At 39.8% G+C, this 21,159-nt stretch overlaps 2 protein-coding genes across 2 annotated transcripts in view; one reads left to right on the top strand and one right to left on the bottom strand.

Annotated features, from left to right (window-relative positions):
* Positions 1 to 13,017: 13,017 nt before the first annotated feature.
* aqp11 (aquaporin 11) lies at positions 13,018 to 15,790 on the top strand (the record flags this gene model as incomplete). Its single annotated transcript, XM_079246071.1, has 3 exons — positions 13,018 to 13,615; positions 14,027 to 14,143; positions 15,690 to 15,790. 3 exons carry the CDS (start codon positions 13,018 to 13,020, stop codon positions 15,788 to 15,790), a joined length of 816 nt encoding a protein of 271 aa, XP_079102197.1.
* A 1,664-nt stretch (positions 15,791 to 17,454) lies between these two features.
* The window catches only part of clns1a (chloride channel, nucleotide-sensitive, 1A), a gene marked incomplete at its 3' end in the record, with an annotated part of 4,641 nt that continues 936 nt past the window's right edge, over positions 17,455 to 21,159 (bottom strand). Inside the window, exons 2-6 of the mRNA XM_079246143.1 lie at positions 20,600 to 20,736; positions 20,000 to 20,131; positions 19,768 to 19,878; positions 18,678 to 18,851; positions 17,455 to 17,522 (exon numbers count right to left, since the gene is read on the bottom strand). Of these exons, the coding sequence (XP_079102269.1) occupies positions 17,455 to 17,522; positions 18,678 to 18,851; positions 19,768 to 19,878; positions 20,000 to 20,131; positions 20,600 to 20,736 (622 nt within the window). The remainder of the gene's footprint in view (positions 17,523 to 18,677; positions 18,852 to 19,767; positions 19,879 to 19,999; positions 20,132 to 20,599; positions 20,737 to 21,159) is intronic.

The following is a 21,159-nucleotide window of genomic DNA, read 5'->3' as shown; positions in this document are numbered from 1 at the left end:
CACAGTTTCTTCAGGCATGCAATATTTTTTATAAACAAGAACATTTCTTGCATTCCACAAACCGTCTTTTATGCAATTTATGGCAACCCACCAACGAGTAATTCTTTTGGTGCTGTTGTCTTCCAAATGACCGTACATTTCTTTCTCAAGAGTCATTTGACTACTGTGTAATTTCTGAATATATGTCGACATTCGGTCCCAGACTTTTTTGGCCAATGGACACATCCATATCAAGTGGGGCGTCGTTTCATCCTCTCCACAGAAAGGTCTTGGGCACAGAGGACTTCTTGTGAGGCCTCTACTTTTTAGGAAGGCACGAGTTGGAAGGCACTGATGTGCTACATTCCATGCAAGGTCCTTATGGATATTTGTCAAAACCTTACAGTTTATGTTGCTCCATGCTTTTTCACATTTTTCCTCATATAGTTTTCCTAATGGTGTGAGTCTTGGAGACCCCCCTATCTTCTCCTCCACCTTAGGCCGAGTGATAACTTCGGCCATCATTGATGAAAGTCCATACTGCAAGCTCGAAATAACCGTTTTATAAACTTCCGGACACTGTTCTGAAAAAGGTGTACACAAAGGGATTCTTTTACCCCGTTCACTCAGGACTTTATGTCCTACCCAAAACCAAGCAAAAAAAACCCCAGGTATTTTGTACTTCTCCTGATAAGCAAGTTTTGAGAATTGGGGTAACAAACATTGCTTTCAATTTTGCCTGAATCTCCGGGACGGCCCTCCCTCCCTTCCCTTCTGGACGATACATGATCTCTCTTTTTAATCTTTCATGCCGACCACCCCAGATAAATTGGAAGATCATTTTCCGTAAAGTCAGAATGATATTATATGGTGGGGGAAATGTTGTTGCTAAGTGGGCCAGTGATGCCACCACTTCTGCTTTTACCACAAGAACTTTGCCAAAAAAAAGTCAACTCTCTTTCTCGCCACTGAAGGAGTTTTCCCAGTACTTTAGCGGTCCAATTTTTTCCTATCATGTCCTCACCAAAATGGATTTCCAATATCTTGATTGTTCCTGTCTTTTCTGGCATGCCCCACATCTCTCTAGTCTCTCTCCAGTTATAATAAAATAATTGGCTTTTTACTTTATTAACTTTTGCACCTGACGCAACAGCAAATTGTTCACATACCAAAAGGGCTTTCCTGATTGATCGATTGTCTGTTAACAAAAGGGTCAAATCATCCATATAAATACTTAATTTTGCCTCAATCCCACCACCCCCTGGAACGGTTAAACCCTTAATTTCTTTTTCTCGTCTTAATGCATCAACTAACGGTTCCATAGCCAAAATGAAACGAATCGGAGAGAGGGGGCAACCTTGTCGGACGCCCGCTCTAACTTCCAATGATGGTGTTAGCCTACCATTTACTATAACTTTACTTTTGCACCCTTTGTACAAAATCCCGATCCATTGTTTAAATTTATCCCCCAGTCCTAGCTTGCCAAGCAGTCCCGAAATATATTTATGACTTACGCTATCATAAGCCTTCTCCAGATCTAAACCCAGAATACATAAAGGCAGCCTTCTTTCCTTTGCGTAAAGGAAAGAGTCACGAATTAATGCCAAACTGTCTGTTATCTTACGACCTGGTACAGCACAGGTCTGTTCCAAACCCACTATTTTTTGTAGGACAGGTTGTAGCCGAAAGAACAAAGCCTTGGATAAGATTTTGTTATCAACTCCTAAGAGGGTCAGCGGCCTCCAATTTTTTAAGTCACTCTTGTTGCCTTTCTTGAACAGTAAGGAAATTAAACCTGTACAGGTTGAAGTTGGAAGACAACCTCTTGCAAATGACTCTTTATAAACCTGTAATAAAGGATCCCTCAAAAGGTCCCAAAAGGTGAAATAGAATTCTTTTGGGAGTCCATCAAGGCCAGGTGTTTTATGGTTTTCCATGCTCTGCATTGCTTTTGTCAAATCATGTATTGTCAAGTCTGATTCCAATAGTCGACTGCTTTCCTCATCTAGTTTTTGTGTGTTACTGAGCAGTGATTCCATTACTTGCAGATTCAGAGTTTTTTCTGTATACAGTTGAGAGTAATAGTTAAAAACTTTCCTCAAAATGTTTTGTTGATCAACTTCTTCCTTGCCATCAATGTTAAGAGTTTGCATGACATTCTTTTTCTTGCACAATTTCCTGAAAAAATAAGTTGTACATTTTTCGTTTTCTTCATAATGTCGTTCTTTACTTCGTATTAATACTCCTTTACTAATTTAATTTAATGTCAGCATCATTTTTGTTTTTAGATGTACATCTTCTGCGACAGGAAAACCTTGTTGTAAAATGTTATATCTTTGCAACTTTGCTTGCTGTCTGTCTAGCCATTGTCTTCTCCTTCTTGCCATTATTTGACCTTCCTTGATAAAAAATAACTTTGACTTCTGTTTTAAACTTTCCCACCATTCTCCAACTGTGTCATAAATAGGTATTAAAGTAATCTATTGTTGTAATTTAGTTCTGAACTTATTTTTTATGTGTTCATCTGTCAACAAACTTGTATTCAGTTTCCAAGGGCCTGATATACCTACAGATGATTTCTGAAATGTTAATTTGGCTGTTAACTGGCTGTGGTCTGAAAAAGGAACAGGGGTATTATCACAAAATACTGGTGAAAGGGAACCTGATACAAAAAGATAATCAATGCGTGACAGAACATGACCATTGGTCCAAGTATAGCCTGGACTGACAGGGTGTAATGTTTTAAAGACATCTTTGAGATGATTATTGTCTACGATGATTTTCAATAGACGAGAGCTTGCATCTAATTTTGCGTGAGAACTTCTGAAAGACCTTCTGTCTGATTCTTCAAGAATACAATTAAAATCACCACCAATAATGACCTCTCTCCCACAACACACATGGGGTTGGAGAGATTGTAGTAAAGAAATACATTCTTGTAAATCAGTTGGACAATACACGTTCATCACTCTAAACTTTGTTTCCTGATATTCCACATCCATCATCAACAGTCTCCCTTCCTCAATCCTCTGGACCTTTTGTATCACCAAGGATGCATTATTTATAAGAATGGCAACTCCTGATGCCCTGTTTTCATTGTCCCCTGACCATATAGATTGACCATACACCCATCTTTTTTGCAACCTTTTATAACTATCCTGATAGCGCAGATGACATTCTTGCAAAAGAAAGACATCCCCTCCATTATTATGAAGAAATGAGAAAATTGTCTGACATTTTGTCTGATCAATAAGACCTCTAGTATTAACTGAAACTATTTTCAAAGTGGATTCAAAGATTGGAGTTATTTTGATGCATACCAAGCGGAGGAAAAAACAGTCTTATTTCTCAAACCTAAAAGACCACTGCTGTGTGTTTTTTAACATCACCAGCTCTATAAAACAGGACGCTTCAGTGAGGACTGTGAGGAGGCGATATACTACTTCTGAAGTGGCTGAAAATTTTATTAATATTTTATCTGGAACTCCAGCTCAGATTTTTCCTGCATCATGTGATTTTATCATTGACCATTTTAACAACAAATTAAAGTCGGCAATTAACTCAGCAGCTCCAGTTAAAACAAAAATATTAAAAACTAAATTCAGAACACCATGGAGAAATGAGGAAATAAAAGAGTTAAAGAGAAGCTGCAGGAGAGCAGAGAGGAAATGGAGGAAAACAAAACTAACAATTCATCAGGATATTTTAAAGGAACAACTTAAAATTTATAATAACAAAATCAAACTGGAAAGAAAACTCTATTTTTCAAACCTCATCACAGATAACAAAAATAATCACAAATTTCTTTTTAAAACCATTGATATTTTAATGAACACAGATAGCATCAAGTCCTCCATGCAGCCATCAGCCTCTGCATGTGAGGACTTTGCAGACCACTTCAGAAGTAAGATCAATGCTATTAGATCCAATCTTTTATCTCAGCATAATGTTGATTTTAATCGATCTGAAGCATTGTTTTTATCTGAGGAAATGCTATTAGATCCAATCTTTTATCTCAGCATAATGTTGATCTTAATCAATCTGAAGCATTGTTTTTATCTGAGGAAATGCTATTAGATCCAATCTTTTATCTCAGCATAATGTTGATCTTAATCAATCTGAAGCATTGTTTTTATCTGAGGAAACACTGGAGAGTTTTGTTCTGGTTGATGCACAGATGCTTGGTCGAGTTTTCTCCCAGCTAAATCCAACAACCTGCCTTTTAGACCCGATTCCCACATCGCTTTTAAAAACTTTTTAGGGTTTCTTTGAGTGTGAGCTTTTAGACATAGTAAACTACTCCCTTCAGATGGGTGTCTTCCCTTCTGCTTTTAAAACGGCGGTGGTAAGGCCCCTTCTGAAGAAGATAGGCTTAGATCCAAACATGGTTGATAATTACCGACCTGTATCCAACTTACCGTTTTTAAGTAAAATAATAGAAAAAGTTGTTTTTACTCAATTACACAAGTTTTTGAATAAACGCAACATTTCAGAAAAATATCAATCTGGTTTTAGGACTAACCACAGTACAGAGACGGCCCTCTTAAAGATTGTTAGTGACCTTAGATCTAACTTGGACTCACAGAAACTTTCTGTTCTTGTTCTACTGGATCTGAGTGCCGCATTCGATACAGTAGATCATCAGATTTTATTGAACAGGCTCAGAAATCTGGTGGGCCTCTCAGGGATTGCTCTTAAGTGGTTTCATTCCTACCTCTCGGATCGACAATTTTTTTTAAGTACGGATACATGCTCCTCACGAACCTATGAAATAAAATGTGGGGTTCCCCAAGGATCAATTTTAGGCCCGTTACTTTTTAACCTGTATATGTTGATTCGGCGTTGATTTTCACAGCTATGCCGATGATACACAGCTTTACATTGCCGTGTCCCCTGATGACTTGGAGCCACTTAATATTCTTTTAAATTGTATTTCAGATATAAAGTCATGGATGGCAGCAAACTTTTTACAGCTCAACCAGGACAAAACTGAAGTTTTAATTATCGGTCCTGAAGGCAAAAGAGAGATCCTTTTGTCAAAATTGCAACATTTTAACCCCTCCCAGGAACCAAACAATATTTTTTATCCAGTGGTGCTGCCCCCTCGGGGGAGCAGACTGGGGTGGTGGTCCCCCTTTTTAAGAAGGGGGACCGGAGGGTGTGTTCCAATTACAGGGGAATCACACTCCTCAGCCTCCCTGGTAAGGTCTATTCAGGGGTCCTGGAGAGGAGGGTCCGCCGGAGAGTCGAATCCCGGATTGAGGAGGAGCAGTGTGGTTTTCGTCCTGGTCGCGGAACAGTGGACCAGCTCTATACCCTCTTTGGGGTCCTGGAGGGGGCATGGGAGTCTACATGGGCTTTGTGGACCTTGAGAAAGCATTCCACCGTGTCCCCCGGGGACTCCTGTGGGGGGTACTCCGGGAGTATGGGGTACCGGACCCCCTTGTACGAGCTGTCTGGTCCCTGTACGACAGGTGTCAGAGCTTGGTCTTCATTGCCGGTAGTAAGTCGGATTTGTTTCCGGTGAGGGTTGGACTCCGCCAAGGCTGCCCTTTATCACCGATTCTGTTCATAACTTATATGGACAGAATTTCTAGGCGCAGCCGAGGTGTTGAGGGGATCCGACTTGATGGCCTCAGGATTGGGTCCCTGCTTTTTGCAGATGACCTGGTCCTGTTGGCTTCATCTGGTCGTGATCTCCAGCTCTCGCTTGAGCAATTCACGGCCCGAGTGTGAAGCGGCTGGGATGAGAATCAGCACCTCCAAATCGGGACCATGGTCCTAAGCCGGAATAGGGTGGATTGCCCTCTCCAGGTCGGGAGTCAGGTCCTGCCTCAAGTGGAGGAGTTTAAATATCTTTGGGTCTTGTTCACGAGTGAGGGAAGGATGGAGCGCGAGATCGACAGACGGATCGGTGCGGCATCTGCAGCGATGCAGACTCTGCACCGGTCTGTCGTGGTGAAGAAGGAGCTGAGCCAGAAGGCGAAGCTCTCGATTTACCAGTCGATCTACGTTCCTACCCTCACCTATGGTCATGAGCTGTGGGTCGTGACCGAAAGAACGAGATCTTGTATACAGGCAGCTGAAATGAGTTTCCTCCACAGGGTGGCCGGGCTCTCCCTTAGAGATAGGGTGAGGAGCTCAGTCATCCAGGAGGAGATCAGAGTAGAGCTGCTGCTCCTCCGCATCGAGAGGAACCAGTTGAGGTGGCTCGGGCATCTGGTCAGGATGCCTCCTGGACCTTCCTGGTGAGGTGTTCCAGGCACGTCCCTCTGGGAGGAGACCCCGGGGAAGACCCAGGACACACAGGAGGGATTATATCTCTCGGCTGGCCTGGGAACGCCTCGGGATCCCCCCGCAGAGTTGGTAAATGTGGCTGGGGAGAGGGAAGTCTGGGCTCCCCTGCTTAGGCTGCTGCCCCCGAAACCTGCGGCTGAAGATGAAGATAAAGATGAAGATAATCTTTTTTATTGTTAAAAATACAAAAACTTTCACATAATAATGTTTAATTGTCAAAGTGTGGCAGCCAGCTTACACATTACAAATGTAAATTAAACTAAAAAAGTGTTCATTCCCACATACAATAAATACAGACTGCAAATATATGCATGTGTAACATTTATTTTCAGTTTGTATCAGTCTGTGCTAAATGAATCTGAAGTTTAGTAAACATGCGTTCAGGCCAAAGTAGATTTAGTCCTGCAGGGATGCTGTAATGTGTGAAAACTGCATTTATGTGATTGAATCTTAAAAAAAATCTGCTTCTCATTTCCTGTGCTTGACCAGTGAAACAAAGTTTTGGCCGTCCATCTATTTCTACAAACACACACAAGACATGACATAACTGTACATCCAACATCTTTATTTTCACAAAAACAGGCAGCCAGCAAACATGAAACTGATGATGATGAAAAGTCAAACATGTTTCTTTGATCTGCAAAGAGCTTTAAAGGAGTCAACACCTGTTTTTTTTTTTTACATATTCAGTCCTCCTTAAATTGTCTTTAAATGAAATCTTGCATTTTATGACAACGTTTCACTGAGGTCCAACACTAGCAAAAGTTTTAACAAGGAAAATTTCATTTCTGATTGATGACTCATTCTTTCACTCATTCATTCATTCATTCATTCGTTCCTTATCCTAAATGCTTAGTCTGATTAAAGGTCGCGGGGAAGCTTGAACCTATCCCAGCAGTCTTTGGGCGAAAGGCAGGGTACACCCTGGACAGCTCGCCAGTCCATTGCAGGGCTGATGGATGAATCCTTTACTCATTATGACCATGTCTGCAGAACTGTCATACACATCCATTTACTTGTAAGAAAAAGAAAAAAAGCTGTGAAATAATACCTATACCAATACTATATTTTTACATCCAACTGCAAGTAATGTCATGATAATTTGTTTCTTCAAAAATATAATAATTTTGTTTGGAAACAATGGCTAAAGTATTAACTTGCATTTCTTAATTGCGTGTTTAGGGTAAACTTTTTTGGCGTTTGTTAGGAGTGTGATCTGTTTTCATGTCCAAAAGCCAGGCCTAGTATGACAGTGATAGAAATGTTTTACCTCGGAGATGAGTCAATAATGTCAATAACAGAACAATAATCTACATACATCATTTTATACAGAACACAATAATAATCTTAGCTACTCACTTCTTATTTGGTTTCATCTGTTTAAGAGTCTTTCACTGACTGGAGAAGGACATAAGAGAATCTACAGACATGCCTTTTACATTTAGAGGAAGTATGATCAAGGAAAGAGACTGAACAGAATGTCACTTCCTAAACTTTATAAATGAAACAAAGTTTATAAATAGACGTCTTCACTTTTTATAGTTAGGTTTTTTTCTCCAGCACGTTGTTGATGTTTAACAGATAAATGGAGGGGGTGCACCGTTCTTGCAATAACAGCTCGATGCGTGGAGTTGACGGAGCAAGTCTAATTTAAATTACTCCCTTTTTTTGGTTTTTTCTATTAAGGAGTCTTTCACTGACTGCAGAAGGACATTATAGGGGAATTTACAAACATGACTTTTACATTTAGAGAAAATATTACAAAGGAAAGATACTTGATAGAAATTGTCACGTCCTACACTTAGTAAATTAACCATAAAGAAGACCACTCTATTTCAAGTTTTCACTTTATACTAAATAAATGTTTTATTTAATCTATATTACTTTATTTTCTACAGTGGAAAGGAGGGGGTGCACCGTTCCTGGAAGTACTGCAATACCAGGTCGATGCGTGGAGTGGACGGAGCAAGCCCCTATTCCATCTCCCTGTTCCAAAAATCAATTTAATATATGGTCCCCGGGTAGGGGACGTATCAGATATTAAACTGATAAGAACAGATACTACACTTGATCTTAGCCAAAAGGCCGAGAAGCGATAACACATTACTGACAGAGGCACAGGAGTCTTTCTCCGCAACACCTTTCTGACTCATGGTTTACGGGGGAAATAAATAAACAAGCCAGACAGCTAAACCCAGAATAACTCCACTACCGATGGACAATCTAGTTCTTAAAACCATGAGCTTATTCTGCGACACAAACTTAAATTCACTGCGAGACAACAAACTGCTTCGCCTTACTTCCTGGACACGTGACACGCTTTCGTCCAATTACAGGCAAAGGAGAAAAAACACATTTTATTCTCATATTCGTTTAAAGCTATGGTTTAAAGATGTGTCACCTTGATAAATACTTAAATCATGGTTTCTCTTGGACTCCAATAAGTGAAAGTAAGTTGTGAAAATGTAAAAGTAATGTTCCAACACTCGCAACCTACAATAAACGCGGCTGCAGCGGTCTCTAATGGCGAACTGCGCAAGCGCCATACTGTTTCTGGTTAGAGCAGACGGTCCACCCAATTGTCAATCATTACAAGTCATTAACATTTAAAAGAGGAATAATAACATACATAACTTTTTCTATATAGTTTGTTCTTTAGATAAGTAGAAATAAATGTATTATGAGTGCCACAGACGACAGGAACACTAAAGACGTAAGTCTAACGTCGGAGCCAGCGCACCTCCATTACTCCACTTCTACATCTGATGAATACTTCTAATAGAAGCCAGAGGATATAACACTGCTGAAATAACACTTACAAAGCATACAATATTTCTGAGACAACCTGACAACATTTCCTGGAGTGAAAACACCTCAGTTTACTTCTAAACTGAATATTGTAGCAAGAATCCCAGCATGCTAGCAGCGTAATTATCCGTCTGCAGCACAAATTTAACTTTACAGGATATAAAACGTCAGAACCATTCTATTTGTATCGAAATTAACTGTTTATATTTATAAGATATCACTTGCATTATTGTTTTTACTCCAAATGTACTCACTAGAGAGTGTTGTCCGCAGCTCGGTCCTCCTGTCAGAGGAAGGAGAGGGAACACCTGACCACGCGCGTTTCATCGCGCGACACTTCAACGTTAAATCCAACTTTTAGTTCGTTGGACAAAAAAATTGATAAAAATAATAAAAATCTAGAGATAGATAGATAGATAGATAGATAGATAGATAGATAGAAATCTTTTGGATTTTGTTGCTAAACTCTCAAAGCACTGATGAAACTGTACGATGCAGAATGAGTATTATTTACAATAAACTTGTATTGTGCTTCGTAAACAAATAAACATTATGTTTAAAGTTAAGTGAACATCCTGCAGATTCTTCATGTGATGATCAGCTCATTTAATTCCAGCTGAAGTCAGAAATGTTTGTTTCATTATCTATACTGGTCTCGAACATTAAAACCAACGATTTATTTTGGCTGCAAAACTGCAGCAGATTAACAACTACTCATACTGTCACAACCAGATGAATATATAAACACAGTGGACTCTCAAGTAAAAGGAGGGTTTATTTAACAATTTATTAAGACAAACAGGATGGGTCCATGAAGGCAACAAACTGGTAAATCATCCAGTCTTTAATCTCTCAAAGAAATTGGATTAAAGTTGAGAATGATCGGCTGATCTGGACATGAACTGTTCAGGAGTTTGCCTGGAGAGATGAGACTTGCACATAATGGTAGTGATGGAGGGGCCACTGGTTGTCCTCAGCAGGAGGTGTAGAAGATGCAGGCCGGGCGGATGTCTAAGGTTTCTGTTCTACAGTGGATACCGGCTGAAGTTGGGTCATGTGAAGGAGGCCAGTCTGAATCCAGATGAATGAGTCCATCTTGAACATAAGGGACACTGGAGAAACACAGAAACAGTTCTGTTACTCAGATGAAAAACCTTCAAGGCTGCATGAAATAGCCTGGTTTCCACACAGAAGCAGCAGAGAATGTGATGGACACTGGGAGCACCAAGCTGGAGATTAAAAGGAACTCTGATGAGACTCTGCAGTATCAGCTGGGGGAAATGTCGTGCGATACTTTGATGTTATTTTTCTGCCAGAGTTTAAAATGCAGAAAAATCCGTAATCTGCCACATAACTCAAATAAAATGTCTGAAAAATTAAAAATAAATATTTCAACTTTTGTGTAAAATCCAAGGGATATATTCTTAAAATTTGCATTTAAAAAGCTCTCGATAGTTTGGGAGGTTCAACTGACTGATATTTAATACAAATGGTAAACTTACTTTGCATTAGAGCTGCACAATATAATGTTTGAGCAACTCTTTCTTTCTTTCTTTCTTTCTCTCAATGATCAATGAAAAGAAAAAACTGAAGTGAACAATAATGACACTGCGGCATCTAGTGGTGATGAGCTCCCTCAACTCTGTGGAATCAGCTAAAAAAAAAAGAACAATGCAGCAGTGCTGTATGGATACAATATCAACTAGAAAGCCGCAAGCGGCGATTAAGGCCCTCGCACTTACGGCACCTGCAGATAGACTGCACAACAGCTCATTTAGTCTTTAAAAAAAAGGGACTTCCTGTCTCCATGGGGCGGGGCCATGGTGGTGATGTCATATACACACGTGTTTGTGGTCAGCATTGCACTAGACTGACCCAAAATCTGTTTAGGTTATATTTGGTGTTGTTTATCAGAGATAAACAGCGACCTTGCCCTTAAAATGGGACCCTTCCTGTTGCTGATGGGCGGGGCTAATTTGTAAACAACTTGTTGGCATGCAGTTATGTTGAACATGCAATTGGCATCATATGTATCAATTTTGGTGAAGATTTGTTTATTTATGTGGCTGTTACATGAATTGGTTGTTGATGGCAAGACCTCAAACTTTGAGGCCCCGCCCCTCCTACACGCCTTGGATTCTGTGAACGATTAGCACAACTTTCAATCACACATGCCTCCTGAGCATCTTGAGCAATTTTGGTGTCAGTTGGATAAAAGCCCTCGGACGAGTTTGTTAAAATGTGTGACAAAGAATAAGACCAAAATGACCCCAAAACTGTCACGTTTTTCAAAATGGCCAACGTTCTGATTAAAATAGCCAATCGGTCCAAGAGGATTTTTTGTAGGTCTTCACATGGAGCACATGTATGCCAAATTTCATGTATGTCAATCAATCGAGTGGGCGGGGCTAATCGATTGAAGTTTTCTAATGGGAGCCATTCAAACACATTGGGACTTTTTCAGCATTTTTCTACGTGGCTCAGTTGACTACGGTTGACTATGACTTTAGTAGACCTTGATAAATTTGGTTGAGATCAAAGGTTTTATGGCTTGGTTACACCTACTTCCTGTTTCATGGCGTTGGAGCATCATTCGCCATGGTTACGTTTGGCGTAGCAACTTGAGTTTTTTATTGTAGCAACCTGAAAAGGTTTAACATGTTGGGAAGCAGTTTCAAGTTCTTGAGGTTTATTCCAGAGGAGATAGACCGCTAAATGTGGGGGGAAAAAAAGCACTTCCTGTTGGAAGTGGGCGGGGGTTACCAAGTCACCCATTTAACTTTTTGGGGAGTAAAACACAAAGATGAGATCGCTCCATTAATTTGACTCCAATGCCCTAAATTTACACAGTCTTTGTACTTGATCATTTTTTATTGGGAGCATAAATCAATAATTAAAACTGTGGAGAACAAGAACTAACAGACTTAATTTCTTCATCAAAATGAACTCAAAACTTCACCATATGCTAATGTTTTATTATAGATGTATATTAATAGAGACATTTCAACCAAAATACTGAAAGAGGAAATATATAAATAAAACTATCCAAAGTACAAACTGACAAATGCTTGCATAAAAATTTTAATAAGATCAAGAGTAAAACTGGGAGGTTAGAAAAAGTTTATCTGATACTGAATTTAACATATTTGTTTAATCCCAAAATGAAATGATGTTGCATTATTTATTACTGGGGGGAAAATGAAAGAATAGACAAAAATATATTATTATAATTGGGGTTTTAAAACAGTCATTGTACAGAGTCATGGTAAACCTTCCGAGGAGGCCAAATGATGTTTTACCAGAGACTCTCGGACTAAAGACACTTCTGTTTGTGTGTTTTTCACTGTTCTGTGAAATAAAAAGTCTTCTTTCTTTAATAAACACTAAGAGCTTCAGAGGAGTCTCCAATTCTCCCTTTCCCCATGAATCTGAATCTATTTTTGTTTCTCTTTAAAGATTTAATGAATGTTCAGTGTGAATGATTCATGCTGAACATTTTCAAAGTATTAAGGGAGAAAAGTTGATAGTGTAATTTAAAGGGGTGCGTGTCCTGTTTCCTTAAAAAAAAAAAAAAGAGGATAACATAAAGATGCGCAGGGATGAGGAAGAGAGGGAAAAGAACGATGTGAAAGAGTAGACGAGAAGCAATAGGCTCCCATCAGGAGGAGGAGGAGGAGGAGGAGGAGGAAACTGCGGTATGAGGAAGAGATGGACTGTTCCGTTCCCACTTCCGCACCATGTGAGTCACCGGGACTGCAGCTCATTTGTTCCCGGCTGCATGCCACATCCTCCGGGACACAGCAGCAGCACCACCCCGGCACAGCCGGGCTTCCCATCGGCTTGAATCGGGAAGCTCTATCCTGAGAGAAAAGAGTGCGTGCACACCCACGCAGAAGCCAAACGCACGCGCCCTCCCCGCAGAGACCCACCGCGATGAGTGCGGACGTGGCGGTGTCTCTGTCGGTGCTGGCAGTCGTCTTCCTGCTGAGCGATGTGACCCGCAGGTTGTTGATTCGGGCCCTCGCGAACACCGGGCTGTCTGTGTACGCGATGGAGCTCGTGTCCACCTTCCAGCTCTGTTGCTGCACGCACGAGCTGAAGCTGCTTTCCGAAGTAGGCGGGATCGAACCCCAACTTGCACTCACCTTGACGTATCTGGCATCCGTGGTGCACGGACTCACCTTCAGAGGTGCCATTGGGAACCCCTCTGGCACGCTCGAGCACGCGTACCACGCGAGGTTCTCAGGTGCGTGCGCACTGCGGCGGATCGCGTGCCAGTTTGTTGCAGCCACGGCTGCACGAGCAGCCGTTCCCATGGTGTGGGGTATTGGGATGTCGGCGCTGCACGTGCGACATAAGTTGCTCGGTTTTCAGTGCATCAGCCCCATTCGTGCCTCTCTGCCCAAGGCCGCGGCCGTGGAGCTCGCGTGCGCATTTCTGGTCCAGACTATCATTACGCACACACAGTCAGTGGAGGAGAAATACCGCGTGCACGCAGTAGCCGCTGCCATCACAACAGTGGTTTATGCAGGTATGACAAACTTTTTATTGATACCAGGTCATCTGAGCTGCTGTCAATGTTCATTTTCTTCTCCAACGCTGCGTGTTATTGTCTAAAGTCACGCGAGTAGTAGTAGTTGTAAACTTAGGGACTATTTAATCGTAGCCTTCTGTGTGTCCATCAGTCATATTTGTGGTTTGCAGAAAACTGATGCAAATTACAACCAGAATAAAGATAAAACCATATTTATGAATCTGACATAAATTTACATCATAACCAATAAAGTCACATCCAAGTGGAGCCTGACTGGTTACAAACAGCATACTGGTGTCATTTCTTCTTGTTCAGATGATTGTCAGCAGCTTCCTGGTGTGCACAGACTGACTAACCTGCTGATGCTCAGCAATGAAAGTGTAAAAATGTGTGTGTGTGTGTTTTTAGGTGGCAGTGTGACCGGAGCAGTGTTTAACCCAGCGCTGGCCTTCTCCACACAGTTCCCCTGCAGTGGACACTCCTTCCTGGACTACTGCTTAGTTTACTGGCTGGGTCCTCTGCTGGGTAAGACTAATGGAAATAAATTTATTGCAATTTTTCCGTTTAACTAGCACAGATAAAGAAAAATCTAGCTGTATGATGCAGCTTTTGTCAGACGGACGCATATGTTGAAAGTGTCAACACAAATCTGATAAGCTGCTTAAATGCTGAATTCTCATGAGTCAGTTGTTTTGTGCACACAAACACATTTACTCTGTTGGTGGTTGAAGCTGTGAAAATATAAAGTTTATATGTGTGTTAGATGCAGATTCAGATGAAACTGCAGTTCAGACATCCAATCAGGTCCTTTCAGAACTGTCTGTTGTTGCATGGCGTGTGTTCACGCTCTCTCAGATCAACAGCGTGAGGACACAATTTCCCAGCAGTATGAAGGAAAAGTGTCCAAACAATATAACTCAATCCCCCATTAGGTGTCATTCAATCAGAACAACTTATATTTGGACAATACTGTGAAATATAGATTCAGTAAATGATATAGTTTTGCAGTCAGGTTATTTCTGCCAAGGCTGTTCAATTTGATATTGTTTGTCTTTTGAAGCACACATTTGATATTAGACATATCTGTACCAGAATAGAGGCTCAGTGTGGCGTCATCAGCTCCATGAGAGCTTCTTCACAGTTACGGGAGAAATTTAAGCTGCCAAATACACATTTCTTTAGTTTCCTTCAACTAAGACAAGTCTGACTAAACATAAAAAATGGGTCAAAGTGGTTGAGTTTATGCCAGTTGTTAAAAGTTAAAACTAAAACCTGGGAGAAAAAAATGATCCTGTTACTAAACATTTAGTAATTAACATAAATATATCACAGGATATGAGGGAAGAAATGTGTTTTACCAGAAATAAGTGGAGGGAGTTTAGGTGGAAGGTAACCAGGAGGTTCTTTCAGACCCCTGAAATTGTGACTAGATTTAATTCAACATACTCAAATAGCCATTGGCAACCAGATAGATATTCCGGTGATGCCTCCAAACTGGGAAAATCTGGAAAGATGTGCTTAAAGCTATTAAAGAAATGTCCTAGTGGCTCTGTTACCACATTGTTTGAAAGGCAGAACCAAACTATATTTACAACATATACTCCTGACAAAAGCCATCAAATGTATCATGATTAGATGGTGAAATCTCCTTTAAAAGCCTGCAACTTGTATGGATGGACTTGTTGTGGACTAAGTGTTTTACTGGACCCCTGCTGATACAACAGGGTCGTTCTTGTTGCAGAATAATCACTTACAGGAGAACAGTATGGCCTCAAAAATAAACTGCATTGGCAACTGGTCTGAAATAAGTTAGGCCTGGAACCATATACATTCAGATCCAAATGTCAGCTTTCCAATGGCTTATAACATTATATATTTGTGAAGTGACCTCATGTCCCACACTAAGGACACCTGATACCAGCAGGTGAAAGACTGACCTGAAATAATAGAAACATATTAAATGGAACAAGCAACATATTGTCCAAGACTCAGAATATGTAAAAAATAGGTTCCTGAAAGAAAAAATAGAAAATTCTGCTTCAGTCCTTCTTCTGCATCCTTCTTGTTCCAGGTATGATGAGCTCAGTGCTGCTGTTTGACAGACTTGCACCTGTGTTGTCGAAGAAACCTCCGTCTCTCTATCTGCCACTACAGAGCAAGAAGATGACATGAGAGCTGGAGGCCATCGTACTTCATTCAGCCTGAACCACAACAGACTGTAAACCTGCTGAGAAACAGGAAGAAGTGAACTAAAATACGCACTTTTAAAAGGATTCAAACTGCTTTTTTTTCCTTTTAGTGTGACAGTGAGCCATTATGAGCCACAATGTCACATCAGAAGCACATTTACAAGAAGCTAAATGCAGCCTCATCCTTTTACCTCCAGACTCAGACACTGCAAATTCACACTGCACTTAAAATGATCTAAAAACCTTTTTAGGACAGCTTACTAAAGAATTTTTGCATGATTTATGAAAAAGCACAAAGTTGATTTTCAGTTTTGTAGATTTCACAGAGGTGGTAAAATGCACAAAGATGCTTTTTCTGTTAATGTCAAATCCCTCAAATAAGTAGTTAGTTATAATACACTGTTCTATTGTATATGCAAGCCTCTAATATAAACTCATTTACATTCCAGTTAGGGACACGGGGAAGCTGGAGCCTACCCCAGCAATTAGCACTTATTTCAACTAATGCACAAATTATTCATAAATAATGCAAAAATAATCACTGGAATATTAGATATTATGCTAAAGCCCATATGCATGGTAAGAGTCTAGCGGAGGGCAGTGTACACACACCATGATAAATGTTACTATCTCCCATTAAAGCACAGTTCAGGAGTCTTCACACAATATTTTACTTCATGTTTGCTGGAAAAAGGACTTCAGCCTCTTTTTCTCCCATTTGTTTCACAGATGTGTAAAAAACATTTTAGAAGAATCTCTCTGCAGAATAATTATTTCTAATTGTCATTTGTGTGCAAACGAGAAGACCGAAGTCACTGAATTATAATAAATCAAGCTAAACCAGATACAAAAACTTATTTATTGACTATTTCTTACAAATACATCAAGTCTCCTTTACAGAAAAATCTTAATAAATTGGTCTCAAGGTACAAAACAGAAACAAAGTATCAGAAAGTGGATCTAGGCATGAGGGGCTGCATGTCAACAACCAACAGTAGCTCACTTGGCTGCATTGCACATATGCACAGTTTGTTAATATCAGCTTGTTAAAACAGCAACAACATGCTGCAATCAGTGTGCTTCATCACGACACATGAGCAGATGTACGCAGCTGCAACGACCACTGACATGACTTTAAACTCATAGCAAAAAGAGTTTTACCAAGGAGAACAAAACTTTTTTACGTGGGTAGAGAATGTATAAGAGCTCAGAGGCATCAGTGTTGCTGTCCTTCCTCAGGTCCCGTGATGCAACGCTGACTTTGACTGACTGCAGAGATGCTCGCCATCTACAGGAAGAGACAGATAACATGCATGATGAAGACTAAAAGAAAGCTTGTTTGGCGTTTCATCATGTTTATTATGTTCCTGCTTTCTTGTATTTGTCAAACTGTGGATTTCTTCAAAGAAAAAGAAAAGAAAAGTACAACGTGCATTTGAAAACTCACATATACATATCCAGACTCATTTTTTTATGTATAATATATTTATGTATTATCAATAAAACCTACAGAGAACTTTAAAGTGAGCAACGCACGACCTTGTTAGCACTACTTCATGTTTGTGAAATAAAAGACAAATAAGTGAATTTCAGACGTCATAAACATGTCGGGGCTTTAGAAAATGGTGGGCGACACATTGATGCTTACTAGTGCTCAACGTCTGCATCCTCAAACTGACCGGCCTCTACTGCAGCAGCATCCACCTCCATACCATCTGTAAACAAATTACCAATCAGACCATACACATAATTAGAACTGGGGGTGTATTATCCACAAATATTCTTGATACAGTTAATTTTATCCTCCAACATCAAATTAAACAACTATATATGGCTGTTTCCCTCTTATCTGAAGTAATTTTCTTCTAGAAATGTGACTAAAGGTCACATATTCCTGCAAAACTGTCAAAAAAATGCATTTGTCTAAATTCTTTCTCCATGACAAGGTATGCACTACAGTAAATGTTATTATAAAATAAAGACAATTTAATTTTAAAATAAACAGAAATTAGCTTTTAATATGCAGTAAAATAAGAGAAACAAAAAAAATCTACTTCAACTTGAACACTGAAGAAAATTGTTTGTCAAACCACTCAAATAAAAGAGCTAAAGGTTGGAATTTCATTTTAGCTCTAAAATCAGAGTTTCTAAATCTATCATTTGTATTAATTTTCACTGACTACCAGTGGTTCATCTCCAAAAGCAAACTGGGCATTTTCTTTTGACAAATGGTTCCAACTTTACTTAAAGCTGCAGAGTTTTAAGTGTAAAATAAAATCCTGGCAAGGTATTTCTGTAAATACCTGGTCCTTGTTTTGGCCCTTTCAACAAGTTATTTTTTAAACATTATCCATCCTGTTAGATGTGAACTGGTTCATCTCATCCATTCATTTTTTATACCTACTGATCAGAGTCAAACAGTGTGAAACAATGGATCATATATCACCTGTCATCAGGTGAGGCCGAGAACACTATGAACAGTGACCTGAACTGGTCACCAGTCCGTTACAGGTCAGCAAAGAGACCATAAGTTCAAACAATCATACACACTCACAGTTATCATAAGAATAACAATTTAACATCACATGCAGGTTTTTGGGTGGGAAGTGGATTCTGGAATACCTGTGGAGAACCCACACAAGCATGGATAGAATATGCAACTCTCCACACAGAAAGGCCTTTTATGTGGAGATTTGAACCAGGAACATTGTTGTCAGGATCCTGATCTGCTTCATATCAGCTGTAAGACTCTGACATCAGCAGATCATCATCCTGTTTCCATCACCTGTCTTTTCCTTCCTAATGATACTACTTGAAAATAACAACAATTACACTGTAAAAGGAGAAAATGATAAGAGTGCAAGTCAGACCTTCAAAATCATCCTTGGTTTCTTCCGTTCTCACGCCGGCCATGTGGTATTGCTGAGAGACAGACTGAGCTAACATGCCCTCCAGCCTCTCCAGCGTGGCCTGGCCCTCCTGCGTGAGCGCTGACAGACCCTCGTCACAAGTGTAGAAGGTTGGGATGTCGGCATGGCCATGCTCTGAAGGGATCACACACACACACATCAGCACAGGTCCATATTTTGTAACATCTATGAGTATTTTAACATTTAATACATGTTTCTAATAAACTAATGTTTTTTAAAATACACAAAGAAAACCAACGTCAAATCATTTAATTTAATGCATTATAAGCAACTTCTGATGACTTGAATGTACATTATGAGGAGAAAATGTCTAGGTGGAATAAATTCTAGATTTCCTACCTGCCTCTGCAACAGAAAACCAGAAAACCAGGCCATGAAAAGCAGGAAAAACAGAAGAATAGAGACGGTCAACTCTTCATTCAGTACATAGATCCTGATGTTACATAACCAACTGAAAACCTGCAGTTTTTACATCCCATTGGACCTCATCAGTTGGCTCTTTTCGTTAAAGTAGACATATACTTTTTCTAGAAACAGCCACAAATTTCAACAGTTTTTTTTCCTAGGTGAAATTTTTTACGAAAAACAAGGTAATTAAATAGTTTTCCATCATGAGTAGACACATCACGCTCTCTGCTCCAACATACAAAGCACCATGTTTACAAATTCTATCACTATACTCCTCCTCCTTTTTAATGCAAGTAAAAAACAAGCAACAAATCTGCTTATAGATTATAATAGCAGCAGACAGACAAGAAATTAAACAAATAGAAAAGGATCAAAGAAAGGAAATAAATCTTGCAAATGACAAATTTAGTTCCAGTTGCTGAGAGGATGAAAGAGTCCTCCAGAAACCCAAAATTAAAGTCAAGTTTCATCACAGAAAAATCCTGATCAGAAGCAACCAGAGACAAACAGAAGTTTTAACAGGTGCTCTGCATTATCAAGTCTCTGCTGAAGTTATTTCATTTCAACAATAAAACTTGTATCTAGTTTTTATATGACCATCCATACAGATGATTTTCCTCACCGGCTTCCTCCACATCATACTCCTCTCCTTCAAAGTCATTGTCAGAGTCTTCGTCCTCCGGGTCGGGGTGCAACGCCTGACACTCACACATTGCTGAGAACATGGTTTCCACTGCAGGTCGAATAAATAAAAAAGGTTTACACAAAACAATCAATTTAACCTAATTTATTATGTCTCCTCAACGCTCTACCAGTGCACTTATGTCGTTTTTACTCTGAATGTGATGACTTACATGACGCCTTGTCACTGGGCACGAATCGAATCTCCGTGATCACTCCCTCATTATCATCATCATCATCACTGTCGCTGGCATCGTCGTCTTCATCATCAGCTGTTTTCTCTGCCATTTCTGCCTCATTTTCATCTGTGAGGAGTAAATATGAAAACGTATCAGTCATGTCTATAACAAAACTCAGGCAGGCAGAAATGGCGAGTATCAACCTCTGTGCTGCACATGGAGCACCTTTCATTAATACGAAGAAAACTGATCGATGTTGTCAACACCAAACAGTGGAAACCAAATATTTTCACCAAAGAGCTGCACTGCTGCGTCTTGATAATCACAGAAATATCTGAGGCTTGTTTAGTATGACTGAAGCTTAAACCAAAAGTATTAAAATGAGCCCAAACTGAACAAATGATGCTGTTCTCTATGTGAAGTCAGTGCAGATGGACTGTAAACAAGGTGCAGGACTGAAAACAACAGGAACCATCTCTCCCTCATGTCCTTCATGCTACAGTTCAAATTCAGTTTATTTCTACAAAAAGCTGTTTGAGATGGGCTTCACTCAGAGAGAGGAATCTAAGCGTTTTCAGTGCCTGTTATCCTCACCACTAAGTTTGCCGTTGACCATGACATACAGGTGCTCCTGGGGGTAAGCACTGACATCTCTGGATATGGCATGCAGACTGATGGTGGGATACTCTAGACAGAAACCCATTCCTGAGCCATCAAACCATGACAAGCGCCTGAAAAGAACAAAAACAAAAAGCAAAGCAGAATTAGTCAATTTAAACCACAGAACCAGTGAATATAATTAAAATTCATCATGCTTTCCACTATTCCAAATACATTCCCACCAGAATACTTCATCTAAAACTTCAAACACAATAAATCAATAAGCTACTCTGAAACAATTTATGCTCAGAGTTTGGGATCAAAATGCCTTCAAAGAGTGCCAACAGGCATGTCATACATGTCGAGAAATTTTAATTATGCCCCATGTTGGATGAACATCTAACTTGAACAACATTAAGGGTAAATTTATATGTATTTCTAACTGGACATCAGACACTTCTAACTAAGACATCAGTGATTGCAGTTCATATGTTGATTAAGTGACATCTTTTCAGCTTTTTGTCACTTTAAAAGTTGATTCACCACATTTTATT

This window comes from Telmatherina bonti (genome assembly GCF_933228915.1).
Source record: "Telmatherina bonti genome assembly, chromosome: 9".
Lineage (NCBI taxonomy): Eukaryota > Metazoa > Chordata > Actinopteri > Atheriniformes > Telmatherinidae > Telmatherina > Telmatherina bonti.
The sequence above is the reverse complement of the archived record's forward strand: the minus strand, read 5'-3'. Positions and strand labels throughout refer to the sequence as shown.